The sequence below is a fragment of the Heloderma suspectum genome, chromosome 1 (assembly GCF_057233095.1).
Source record: "Heloderma suspectum isolate Gila_16-S chromosome 1, 16-S_ref, whole genome shotgun sequence".
Taxonomy (NCBI): domain Eukaryota; kingdom Metazoa; phylum Chordata; class Lepidosauria; order Squamata; family Helodermatidae; genus Heloderma; species Heloderma suspectum.
The window spans coordinates 50137033-50150841 of record NC_139458.1 but is presented as its reverse complement, the minus strand read 5'-3'; the positions used below and the strand labels follow the sequence as shown (position 1 = coordinate 50150841).

Below are 13809 nucleotides of genomic sequence, written 5' to 3'. Positions count from 1 at the left end.
TTCCTATTCCTCCCCTAGGATTTGCTAACTGGACTTTTGCAAAACCACTGAACATGATTGCAAAAGAAGAAAATGTTTCCCATTCTTGCCTCAAATTATTGGCATATTCTGGCAGTAGTTCCTGCAGGCAGGAGTATTCACCCTGCTATGAGAAGAGCTTTGGGTGTAAACCAAACCTGCAATTCCTGATGGGATAAACTCCAGAACCTTGGCAAATGTAAGTCCCACTGCCCTCTCATACACATTCAGAGCTTGTTCACATTAAAAGAAAAAGTATATTGCTATCACCTTCCTTAAGATAAAAAACATACTTTGGGGGGTTGGTGCTGTTGCTTTTTACCTAAAGGCAGTCCTACAGAAACATGTGATAATTGTCACACTATTTTCTTAATTAGAACACAGGTCATACCCCAAATGGTTTACTTTTACATTTAAAAAAAAATTATTATTACATTTATATCCCACCTTTTTTCCTCTTGCAAGGAACTCAAGGAGGAATCCCTCTTCCTCTCTATTCTATTCTCACAACAACCCTGTTAGGTAAGTTAAGAGTCAGTGATGGGCTCAAAGTCACCTGATGAGCTTCATGGCCGAGTGGGAACTAGCACCCGAATCTCTCGAGTCCCAGTCCAACACCCTAGCTACTACACCCCGCTAGCTCTGTATGAGAGTAAGAACTACCTACCCCCAGAGGATCCCATCCACTGTCTGTCTGTCTACATGAGTGACTGTGCCAGCTGTGCCTCCTGTTTGAAATGACATACAGCCCAATCCAATAGACGTCTACTCAGAAATAAGTTCCACTGAATTCAATGGGTGCTAACAATTCATAAACACTAAATCAAGCAGGGTGGGGAACCTCTGGCCCATGGTCCAAATGTGAACCTTCAGGCCTCACAATCAAGACCTCCAGACTCTCTCCAGGCCACACACCCTCTCCCCAGGCCACGCCTCCTTCACAGGCCCTGTTCTGGGTTGATATTATTTACTCCTTCCTGCTCTGTCCCTTTAACTGTAAAGCTGATGGAAGAACCCTTGCAGAAGTTGGGGAAGGCGAATGTCTGAATACAAATGACTTTTTACCCCATTGGGTACTGAGTTACATTAGTAACTCTGGCCACACACATGGCTGGGATGCAGACCCTGACGGGTTTTGACCATGGTAATGCAGGCCTCAACAGGAAAAATGATTCTCACTCCTGCACTAAAATATATACAGATGCTTGGGCTTGGCATCAAAATTACAGAGCAGCCTTCCCCAACCTGGTACCCTCCAGAGGTTGAACCTGATAGTAGAAATGCTAGTTCTGGAGCCTAACCCATTCCCAATCTATAAAGGGCATAATAGAGCCACAGACTATGACATTAACCTTTGTTCCAGATCCCCAAAGAAATACAATATAGTATAGGGGTGCAGAACCACAGGCCCAGGGGCCAAATCTGGCCCTCCTGAGATCCCATCCAGCCCTCTGGGGTTCCCCAGATGGCCTCGCCCTCTTTCCCCTGAACTCCAATCATTTAGTGGTTTCCCAGCCTCTGTGCAGTCTTTCCCCCATTGTACAAGGTTGAAATGCCTCTCCCAAGGCTTAGTTACTGGCAGTAAGCCTTAAGCTAAAATAGCTTGTATTTTTGGCCCAACCCCTTTTGCCTTTGGTCCCCAAATGCTTCTGGCCTGTGGCCCCTGAGAGTTTCTCCGAAATAGAATTTGGCCCTTGGGATGGAAGAGGTTGTGCACCCCTGATCTCGTAGGCTAGGCAGCAAGCCAGGGTTTATGACTAAGTATGCACTTGACAGGGAGTTGCAACCCATCGTAGTTCTCTGATGAATGTTACATGTGTTTCCAAATAGGTGTCTCTCATTCACACATTACATTTTTAGCTGTACATTAAAAAACAACTTAGGTGCATATCCAAAAATTATAATATGTGAAGTGGCTCCAAGACAATCTCCTGAATTAGGAAAATGCACGTTAAAGACCATTATTGACAAGAGGAACAGCAAAGGCTTTCACTATTGAGAATGGATTAAGGCCATATTCTTCTCAACTTCCAATTAAAGAAGATTTTAATGGGCAGCCACATGTGTTGGGAGCTCCGGTTATGGGCTACGGGGATGACTAAAGGGACTGTTACTTTTCCTTTGCACAATCACCAATCCCCTGAGCATCTGGTTACATTTAAACAATTTACTCAACATGTGAGTGGCTTGAATGCTGTGTGGTTTTTGTTGCCTTATAAAGAATTCAAAATAAATTCCTGCCACTTTGAGGACCACCGCACGTTTACAGCTTAGAGAGGGATGATACGCCAAGGACAAGCTAGTATCCTACCACAGAGCAGGGAAGCAGGCACCCCCACCTCCGCTGCGCTGCTTTTGTGATATGTTTGTCTAGTAATGCCTCCCTGCCAGCCAGCCAGCCTGCTGGTAAACACACAGCCCACAGGTGCAAGCAGATGTGATGGCAGCAAAGCCCAACCTGGCTCCTGTTCAGTGGTGGCTGCTACCCATTGGGGCTGGAGGGGCAGAGCAGCTAAACATAGGCAGAACCAAGGAGTTTCAGTAGCCAGAACCAACTAGAACATGAGTTCAAAGCAAAGCGGAGGGAGAACTTGGCCACAGTTGGGTGTTCAGTGTCCTGCCTGCCCAGAAATACCAGCCACCTCCACTCCTGCTGATTCTGTACAAACCAGGGGGTGTTGTTGTTGTTGTTCAGTCGTTAAGTCGTGTCTGACTCTTCGTGACGCCATGGACAATTTAATTTAATGTGTAGCAGTGGAGAACTCGCCTCTCTCTCTCTCTCTCTCTTTCTCTCTCACACACACACACACACACACACACACACGCCCCAGAGATTTTTCAGCTGATGCTGCCTTTTAGCCAGCAGGGTTATTTCTGATCATAGATCCCCACCAGGAGAAATAATATTTTTAAAAAGTAGTTTCAGGGGAGAAAAATTCTGCTCTTCTATTTGCCACCCCTGCCCCCATGCTCTGTTTCAAGTCCTACTCTCTGCAGCTGTTTTATAGTGATTCAGCGGCGGCAGACCCAGTTCTTCACCCAGGCCCATGGCCAATGTGCCTAGTTTGTCCCACAAAGCTGATTGCACCTTTCTAATGCCATGTCTTATATGGGAGTTCCAGTGTAAAGTAGAAGGAAGGGTTACCAGTACTTCAGTTTAAGAACCAATTAATACACATACTTGAGTAACCAAGGCATACACATGACTTGAGTAACATTTGTGAAGTGGACAAACTCTAAAACAAGGTACTAGGAAACTACTGGGTGCTGAGAAAGATAGATCAATGTGTGTGTGCTTTCTGCTGGTTACCCAACATGGGACCAATTTATGTCACTGGTAGGACAAGTTGGACATGACCAGTTTGCATGTCATGAGAACCCACAATTTGCCAAGCCAGAGTGACTAAACAATCCAGGGATGTTTTTTTCCATGTGTTGCTTAGTGTTGTGTCCAAACTTGGACCTCTGGCTTTTATCTCCCCCAACAAGCCAGAGAAAGACCCCATGGTTTGTTCTGCAGCAGGAGCAATTGGGCAGCATGCACTAGCATGCTACCTTGCGTACGGCAGCCCACAATTAAAACACTTCCCCACATAATTTAACAAAATTGTAGGTGATCGTGACTTGCAAATCAGGCCATTAACTTCTTTCTGAGGTTTGTCCTTCCTGAGGCTGGGTCCAGGGTAGAGATGTAAAATTTCCAGAAAATTTGAGGCCATGGAAAAAAGAAGTTTTCCCTGGTTTAAAAAAACAACAAAACAGAAATTTTGGGGAAAATTGAAAAATAAGCCATACTTATTTTTTAGTGCTCTTTACAGATCTAAAGTCACTCTGTTGCTTTAAGACAGCCTTCCCCAACCTGGTGCCCTCCAGATATTTTGGACTTCAGCTCCCATCAGCCTCAGGCAATGGTCAGGAAAGTTGGGCAGTATAGTCCAAAACATCCAGAGGGCACCAGGTTGGGGAGGGCTGCATTAGGAACATAAATCAGCCTTTCTGTTGCTAAAGTTATTTTATGTATAACTCAGTGTGCTCATAAAATTTTCATTATATTTTAAAACTTTTAAAAGTAAACTAGGGGTGCAATCCTATGGCTGCTAGTCATCAGCTAGACAGCCATAGGATTGGTCGGTTCCTGGAGAACTGCGTCCCCGCCCCCTCATAGGCAGCGCGGATTGTCCCTGGGCTCCGTGCTTCTAAGAGCAGCAGGGAGTGGGGCAAAAGGAGGCGGTCCCGGGGGTGGGGAGTGCATAAGTGCCGGTAAGACACTTCCTAGGTATCGTCCAGCCTACCCACCCTACACACCAACGTTCCGCAGCTAGACAACCAAAATTGACTGTCTAGATGCAAATGCAGGGCAACTGGAGCGTGGAGGAGACAATCCCCTCTGCGCTCCTCCTGCTGTGCATTGGATAGGCGGTTGCCTCCGAGCTCTGAGGCGGCCGCATCTCAACATAGGATTGTTCCCTTAGTAAATTTGTAATTATTGTCTGAATGGATTAGAACTACATTAAATGACTGCTACAGCATCAGAAACATAGGACTCTATAGAAGAAAACCCAAACTGTCAAGAATGCACAATGGTGACTCTACTCACATGCTGGGAAACTGAGCATAAATGTCTATTAGGAAAATATACTTTAGATCAATAATTTGAATAAGGAATAAAGGAAATAACTATGCTAGAAATCTTACAGAGAGTATCAAAAACATTTTCCCCCGTGGCTTCATTATTTCCAGACATTTTATATCTCTAGTCTTTCTATAAAAGTGTTCTTATTACATAGTTTTTAGAAACCATTTTGTGGGGGAATATAGGCTGGGTAACAATATATAAACACTTTGTCTTAAATTCTAAAAGAAAATATTTCATAATCCAAAGCTTTTCCATTTTTCCATTTTGTTTTTTGAAAAAAACAAAAACGGTCCTTGAGAAAAAATGGGAGAAAAAAACGTTTTTTCTGATTTGTTCTGGGTTTTTTCTGGGCCTTCACATCTCTGTTCCAGGGGAGCCAGCTGACACCAAAAATGCCAAAATACAAGCACATATGCATTTGTGTCGAAAGGGAGGAAGTTAACCCTTTCTCCCTGAACTGTAGTCCCAGTGAAAATTGCACCCCTGAAGCTGCTGTTCACCCCAGGAAGGAAGTTGTCACTGGTGCTAGCGGCAGCTTCCCTCCTGGACAAAATAACAGCTGATGGGAGAAAACAATTTTCTCCAGGACTATAGTGCAGGTGGGAAGAATTAACTCACCCCTCCTTGCATGCCATGGTACCAATCCTGATCCCCCCACAGCTGTTATTTTTAAAATAAAAACAAGACTCATTAAGTGCATGCATGCATATAATGTATCATCTACTTCAGCTCTCAGAATATGACTGCCTGCAGGGCTGCTACACAGTGAAGTAACAGCCACACCACCAAAATTAGGACTGATTATATTAGCCACTACTCCTGGCGGCATCCAGTGCCAACTTTATCAGAGTCTCTAGTTAGCACATTCATGTAGGAGGTGTATCACTTCAGACCCCTGTTCTAATGCAAAGGGGAGACGAAATGTCAGAAGTGAATTATCTCTACAGCAGACACTGCAGTTATACAGGAAATACTGGAAAGGGCACCTATGGGACATCAATACCTCACAAAATGCTGAAAACAAGTTCAAGTGCTAGAATGGCAGCCTAGCACAATGCAAGCCTTTAAGGTGGAATCACCGGAGTCTCATAAAAGCAGTAGAAAGCCAATCTAACCTAGGCACACAGCACTCCCTAGGAGCAGGTTTTAAAATAGCAACAGAACTTGGGAGACATTCATAACTAATTACTACCTGTGCATCTAGGAAGATAGAGATTTTTTCTACTTGTTAGATTCCATAAAGCAACATAGGAGGCACATCATTCTTGAATCATGCAGTGGAAAAATAAAGTGCTTCTTACAGCATTCCTATAAGAGTAAAATGCCACCATGTAAACTTGATGTGATCCACCAATAAAGGAGCCTCTCCTCCAGAGGTCGCTTTGCCTGGGGCCCCTTTAAACCTGCAGCCAGCCCTGCATGTACCAAGGATTAGGGATGCACAAGAATGTAGTTCCTGTTCACAAATCATGTGTACAAATGTGAACACGAATGCGAGCAGGAGCATAATTCTCAGGAAATTTTTTGAATTTTCCAAGTTTGAATTCACATTCACATTTGAAAGTGAGCACTTCCAAAAATTTGCATTTCTGAAAATGTGCATCCCCCAAAGCTGCATTTTCATGCTTTAGCCTATGGCGTAAAGGTGCATGTTTGGGGCATATGCTTAGAAAAGTGTGCATTTTTCATGTTTGAAAACATACACTTTTCATTTCTGGGGGGGGAAGATGCTCAGGTTTGGGAGCGAGAACGAGGTGAGACGAGCATTGAGTTGGACAACAGAGAACTTCGACAAGCTCGAACATCGGTTGTTCTCCCATCCCTTCCATCCATTTATGCTATATAAGCTTGAAATGGTTTGTCTGAAATGGCTTGCAATCTAGATATAGAAGTGGAGACAGCTGGTGGATATGTCAGATATGTGGAGGATTCAAAGAAACAAAACAATCCTGGCAGTGGTGAACAGAATAGATTTATCACTACAGCTTCTAGCTAATGCCTCCAGCTTTCATAAAAATCATGTTAAAAGAAAGAGGGATGGGGAAGAGCAAGGAGTAAAAAAAAATGCAGAAGATGTATTCCCTTGGAGAGCTTCTCATGCGCATACATAACACACTGCTGTATTTACAGCCCCAGAGTTAGCCCAAATTACATTCTGCAACCAATGAGATTCATGGGGTAGAAGACAGCAAACCTAGATCAGGGATAATTAAGAATAGTTGGAAATCCAACACAACCTCCCTGGATACTCTACAGCCTTGGGGTTTTAATAAACAAAAAAAGTACCTCACATGATAATTACAGTGTGAGGATGCCAAACTAGAACTCATTAACAAATTTTGTTGCATTTCACAAGCCTTGAACAGGGATTACAACTGAGTACAAAAAGTATTCATCTTCCACTTGGTTGTGTGTATGATATGTTGGGTGCTCCAGGCTGTGTCATGAATTCCTGTTATCTTTAGTTCCCACCTTATTAAATTTGCTTAGCCTCCATCCTATGCCAACCTTTGAGTGTATGTGCATGTGTATGCCCATGCACACCTATCTGGCTGCTTCTACCATGAATTTGCAAATAAGTAAGCATATCATCCTCCAATTTGTTTGCCTGTTCACTAGAAACGTAACTTACACGTGTTAACTAACATGACCTAGCAGCCTCTCTAGATTAATAGTATCACATATTCTGACATCAGTTGACCCCCAATACATGTCTTTGAAACTTGGTATTACTTAATTTGGTTCACATTTTAATGTGAACCTACCTAAACTGCATTTAGCAAACCAATACACAAACTGAAATGTAATTATCCTTCAGTATTTGCACTTTTCTGAATTTTGTGATGCAGTTCTCCGATTAAGAAACAAATATAAAAATGTGTGTTTTAGGCGAAAATGCACACAAAATGTGTATAAGTGAAAATTACATACAATAATGCATTGTTAGGGGAAATTACTAGCAAAAATGCATATATTGAGTCTATTAGGGGAAATATGTATGAATTTTCATGTGATTTTTAAATAAAATCACAATCCAATGTGGAAATTGGAGAGTTTGGAAAAATGAAAAACAAAGAAAATGGAACTAACAAATTTGTCCATTCCTAGTTTAAAGGTTGCATCAGCCAAGCTGTCATTTCCTGGAATGTACATTAAAACAGTTTACACTCACTCTAACATGTCACTGTTAAACTTATATCCAAGCTTCCTTTTACACATCCTGAATCCCTATCCAGGGCAATGTGTGTTAGATTTGTTTGAGTTTAGACATTTCCCTTTCCTTAATTTTTCTTCAGATCAGAAGAAAATTAGTTTTCTGTAAGCTACCTGCTGTGAATTCTAAGATTTCTAGAAATAGCTCTTGACCCCACATGGGACTGTGGTACTATAATACGTCAGAGATACTCCTCCACCCCAAAGTGGAATTGTGATGTCACACTACATCGCAATGCTCTTTAAAAAGGAAATAGTTTTCACTGACAATACAGCATTTTCTATGAATATGCATTGCATGAGGCTAGGCCTCTGTCCGCATGAGCTTTGCTTTTGGTCTCTCTGATGAAATAATTCTATGTATTAATTGTAACTTTGCTCTGGCTATGGCATTTAGCACATGAAACTAAAAACAGAGTGGTAACTAGTACTTTTCTTCTATGTTGGTTTTCTATACACATAAATGTATATGCTATTTTCCGAAATAAATCTTACTTTTCTTGGAACTATTCTTTATTTGCACCTGGGTTGTTCTAAAGCTTTTGTCAACCCAGAAGCCTTAGCTCCAGCTGGTATGTTATAATGCCGTTTAATGTAATAGTATCCCAAAGGCCACTTTTCTGCTACAAAAGCATTCTCAAGCAGAGATGCTTTGCAGTGGAGAAGTGGCTGCGGAAGAGCTAAGTCTCCTCACCTGCCTCTTTCCCCCTGAAATCCCCTTCCCCTCAGACACAAACACACACACACACTGCTTTTAGCATTGTCAAAATTCCAGAAGCATATTTACCATGTAAAAATTAGGAATGAAGGAGAAATTTGTTCAGTTTGCCTTTTTTATGTGAACTTACCAAATTTGCACTGCCCAACCCCGTATACAAACCAGAACACGGTTAAACATCAATATTTACACTTGTCTGAAGATTGTGATCAAAATTCGCACACCCCAAAAAGTGTACAAAAATGAGTATAATAAAGAAAAGTACACATAAAATGCATATATTACAAAGACTTGAACACAAGAATCCTTTGTCAGGGGAAATGGCCTGTAAAAACGTGTATTGTTTGAAAAATGCTTACATTTTGAGAAAGGCACACAAAAATATGTATGAACTTCCATGCAGACTTTTTAAAATATTCCGAACTGATGCAAAAATGGGACAGAATGAACATAAATTTGGGGAAATGAGTGAAATCGAACCCTCTAGTCTGGATGGAATCCCACTGAGGGAAAAGGGGTTTGTTGGGGGGGGGGGACTTAAAAGGGGGAACGTAAGCACTCTCATTCCTACACACACACACAGCTACTCTGTTGCACATCACCTGCAGCCAAGGATGCATTACAGCAGAGGCTGGCAGGCTAACGATACATGCAGCTGTGTTGTAATGTGTTGTTGGGCCATTAAGCAAATGCACAAGAGGCAGAAGTAGTGTATTCCGTCAAGTTAATTAAGAATGGTCTACCTAAACCTATGTCCACTTCATTCATCACTTGAACCCCTCACAAGAATACTTGCCTATTTACGTACAGAGAAGACTAGTAACCAATATGAGTCAGGCATGGTATTAGAAAGTGTTAAAGATCAGCTCCGAGCAATTCTGAATTCAACAGGCATGAGTACTTAGAACAGTCATTTAGAGCAGTCTTTGGATCTAGACCAGTGCCCCAGCCCCAAAAGACACATTGCTGATGCCAAACAGGAATACCATTGCTATTACTGCGGTGGCAAAAATATAATCAGACAGTCATCTTAAGGAGACTCAGCTAAAGGCTCTCCTTAAGGTGTGCCTTTACAGTTCAAGATAAAAGCATTTCTGACAGGTAAGTCATAAGAAGTACCCTTTATTTTATATCTATCAACATAAAGCTGGAAATGAAGCATATAAGAGCCCCACTGTGGGGAAAGAAAAGATGGGAATCTGCCACAAGAACATCTGATGGTCAGGTTGCCACCCACTTCTTAAAAAATGAACAGATCCATAGCATTAACACAGGGGGTGCTTCCAGATGCCCTACTCATCAGAAGGCATTGTGCACCTATTCCATCTTTTCTCCTTAACAGATTTTCTGCAGTAAGGAAAAAGACTGAAGAAGCAGTGGTGGTGATAAAACAGGGGAGAATTACAAGTGGAAGACACCACCAACTGGACCACTCAAAATTTTTTGTGAATGAGGCAGGGTGATGGCACAATAAAAGCACTGTCTGGAAGCACCCCAAAAAGGGCAGTCGCACAAATGTCTGTGTCTCACTGTTTATGCACAAACAGCAGTTGTGCCTTGGACATGTGCACAACATATCACACTGAAACGATCTGTTGTGACCAGTTTATAATCTGCTTTAGGTAATGAGATCTCTTGCTGGTGCAGATGACAGAACACCCTAAACTGTGAATGAATTATAATTTGCTGCTGTGCATGGGACAAAAAACTATTAATCACCTTGACCCTGATGTGAGATTTGGCTTACAAAGATCTCAGAAGTACAGTGCTTGGCTAGTTTGCTCTTTGAAGGAAGAGGGCATTTTCTCAGGAAGTCTATTTGTAACTTGTTTGTTTGTTTCTATACCGCCCAATAGCCAAAGACCTAACTAGATTCTGGCTTGACTGACATGCCCTCAGAATGAAAATTTGACTGCAAAGTCACAGGCACAGCTCTGCTTCAATGGTGAGCGAGGAGCTGTCAAATCTCACAAACACCTTGTTTGACAGTTGGAAACTATTCTGCACTTACCCTAACATCCGGCCTCTGGAATTCTGCGTTCTTGGTTGTGGCGCTGTCCGTGGCCTTGGCCCATTTCGTAAGGTGTCCAATCTTTGCCTTTGTTGCAGAGTCCAACTCAAGCTTCTGCCCGGAACATCAGCTTTTGTCCCAGGGTTGCTGCTCTGGGATCTGACATTTGTGGGAGCTGGGACTTTGCGGTCTGTGGAAGCAGAGTGTGGTTTTCGGTTTTCCCTCCTTGCCAGGTTTCTCATCCGAGCATTGGAGGCTACTTTTGTTTGAGGGGTTGCAGGAGCATGGTCCAAGGTAGAAGGAGGATTGTGTACCTGGAACAAACTGAACACCCTGTTTGCCGGTCCCAAGCTACCTTGGTTCCGGAACTGTAGCCGACTTGTCTCTCTGCTCCCCGATTCAGTTCTGAAGGAAGGACTTTGATCAAATTGCCCAGCAAACTCTCTCTGGCAATCAACAGCCCCCACAAAAAGTGCTATGGTTAATGGGAGAAGACTCCTCCAGGAGTCCCTCATGGTTTCAGTCCAAGAGGAAAAGCACTCCGCTGCAGAACTGATAGTTTCATATGAGTACAACTGGAGTTTGGGGGTAGGGGGGAGAAGAAGACAGCCAGGCTAAATTCTCTCAAGCACGTTTCAAAGCCATTCACATCTTCAGGTACGTCTACAAGAGGCTTAATCAGTGCGTGCTGTCTGGAGGAAGAGGAGGAGGAGAGCTCAGTAGGGCAATAAAACAGAGAAAGCCCAACCACGCAGGTCTCCCAAAGCTGCAGCAACAGTACTCTTCCTACCTTAGAAAGAATGAGAACTCCCAGCCTTGCCTCTCCTCTGCCTGTCCCCTCTCTCTTGGCTGTCAGGGCTCGTGTGTTCTTTGCAGACAGCTCCAAGCACCATCTCGCTTGCCTCTGGCACTGGCAGGCTCTGGAAGGGATGGACGGTTTTATTTTTGGAAACCTCCCCCTTTTGTGCCTTTTTGATGCTGACATCGCCCCTCTCCAGAGGACACAGCTCGGCCCCCCCCTCCTTACAAGAGACATTCCAGCAACACCCACTTTGGCAAAGGGAAACAAATTACAAGAGAGAAATATTAACCCATGAGTAACCAGAGAGGCCCATCCACAGCCTATGCAAAAAAGGTCTCTCTCTCTCTCTCTCTCTCACACACACACACACACACACACACACTCCAAACTGAACAAATCTGTAGGTCAGCTTCCTGGTTGTACAGCATGTGCTAGAATTTATACAAAGCTTTAGCTGTTTAGTGAATAAAAGTGGAGCAGCAGATGTATGTGAATGGATGAATGGCACAGGTGACAGAACTCTACAACCCACAGTGTATCCTGGGATCAAGCAAAAGCCTTTCCTGGTGCTGCTAGCTGAGCACCAAAGTATCCATTACATTAAATGCATGGTTTGGACTTGAAGGAGGAGGGGGCAACCAGGATTGTGACTGCAGCAGGGGTTGGAGGAAGGATTAGCTCTTTTCCTCTGTGCCATGGGCCTGACAAAAATACCCCCCAAGCTATTTGTCCTGGGAGGTATGCTGTTGTTCCTTCCAAATAGAAAGGAAATACATGCAAATACAGGCATATAGGAAGCTGCCTTATACCAAGTCAGACTGTTGGTCCATCTAGCTCAGTTCTGTCAGCACTGACTGACAGCAGTAGCTCTCCAGGGTTTCAGGAAGATCCTTTCCTAGCCCTACCTGGAGAAGCTGGGGATTGAACAGGGGACCTCCTGCATGCAAAGCAGGTGCTCTACCCATTCAGCTATGATCCTGCCCCTAAACAGCAGCTTGAGAGGGAAGGGGGATTTTCATCAGTACTGTAGCTTGGGAGCAAAGGCTTTAACTCCACCCACCCCCATCATGGTCTCAATCTGCACCCCCTTCTTCCCTGCAGCTGTTTTTTTAAAAAATGCTAGCGCAAACCACACATCTAACATAACATGTAATTCAGCCTAGAGATCCTCTAACTGGAGATATTAGGGACTGAACTTGGTAAGAAGAACATCAGAACAGCCCTGCTGGATCAGACCACAATCACCTATTTAGTTCAGCATTCTGTTCCCACAGGTGCTTCTTGGAAGCTCACAAACAAGACATGATATATATGCAAAGTACTGAGCTTGCCTTGTCAGTGCAGAGCTTACAACATAGGTCCCATTGGCTGGATTTGTTTAAACTATTCTTTTCATTAGTTTTCATTTAAAACTGCTGGAATTGTAAATGAAAGCTGCAGTGTAGCTCCTTTATAACAGGCACGACTCACTTGTCAAAACTCTCCATCAAAGAGATCCCTGGGGAATTCCAGTCTGAATGATTCAGCTTCTCACAGAATAGCAAGCACATATTCATGGCTCTGAGTCACATAGGTGCGACTTTAGAAACGTGAACTGTTAAGAAGATGCCAGTTCTTAAGGAGAAACTATGCTAATGTTTAAAAACAACAATAACAACGCTGCTTCAGTTTTATTTTATTTCTACTTATTCTATATACTATACTCTTCTTAGAACTTTTTGGGCTTCTTTGGCTATAGATTCTAGTATTGGCTTAAGGGGTATTAAACTGAAGGGAATTAGTCTCTGAGTGCTTTGGCTCTATCAAGTCAATGAATCCTGCACACTTCTCCCAGATCCCCAAGAGGTTAAGACTGGGGCCAAATTAAATGTGATATTATTCATAAGAACATAAGAAAAGCCATGCTGGATCAGATTTAGGGTCCGTCTAGTCCACCATTCTATTCACACAGTGGCCAACCAGCTGTCCACGGGAAACCTAAAAGCAGGACATGAGTGCAACAACACCCTCCCACCCAAATTCCCCAGGAACTGGTGTATGTAGGCACATATTCACATCTCTAGCCTTTTGAGTGGCTGGCTTAAAAAAAAAAAAAAAAAACTAGTATGGGGGAAGCTAGATTGGGACCATGGCATGGGGGGGAGGGGCTTGAACCCTTTGCTCCACAGTGGTCCCAAACCGAATTGGGACTTCCCATGCCTGCTAATTGCAGTGGGAAGAATGTTCCCATTGGTGCCAATGGAAGTTTTCCTCTGCAAATAGCAGGTCTGGGATGCTCTGATTTGGATTGGGACCACAGCAGGGGCTAAAACTCTCACCATACCAAGGTCCCAAGCTGGCTCAGACCCCCATGCCAGCTATTCATGTTTTAAAAATCAGCCATTCGAGGATTATGGATGTGCATAACATCA

General features: G+C 43.3%; 1 protein-coding gene across 1 annotated transcript in view; it reads right to left on the bottom strand.

Annotated features, from left to right (window-relative positions):
* The window catches only part of LTBP2 (latent transforming growth factor beta binding protein 2), a 201775-nt gene extending 190267 nt beyond the window's left edge, over positions 1 to 11508 (bottom strand). The window contains exons 1-2 of the mRNA XM_084842380.1: positions 11387 to 11508; positions 10597 to 11288 (exon numbers count right to left, since the gene is read on the bottom strand). Of these exons, the coding sequence (XP_084698506.1) occupies positions 10597 to 11111 (515 nt within the window). The 5' untranslated portion in view covers positions 11112 to 11288; positions 11387 to 11508. The remainder of the gene's footprint in view (positions 1 to 10596; positions 11289 to 11386) is intronic.
* Between the last annotated feature and the right edge of the window lie 2301 nt (positions 11509 to 13809).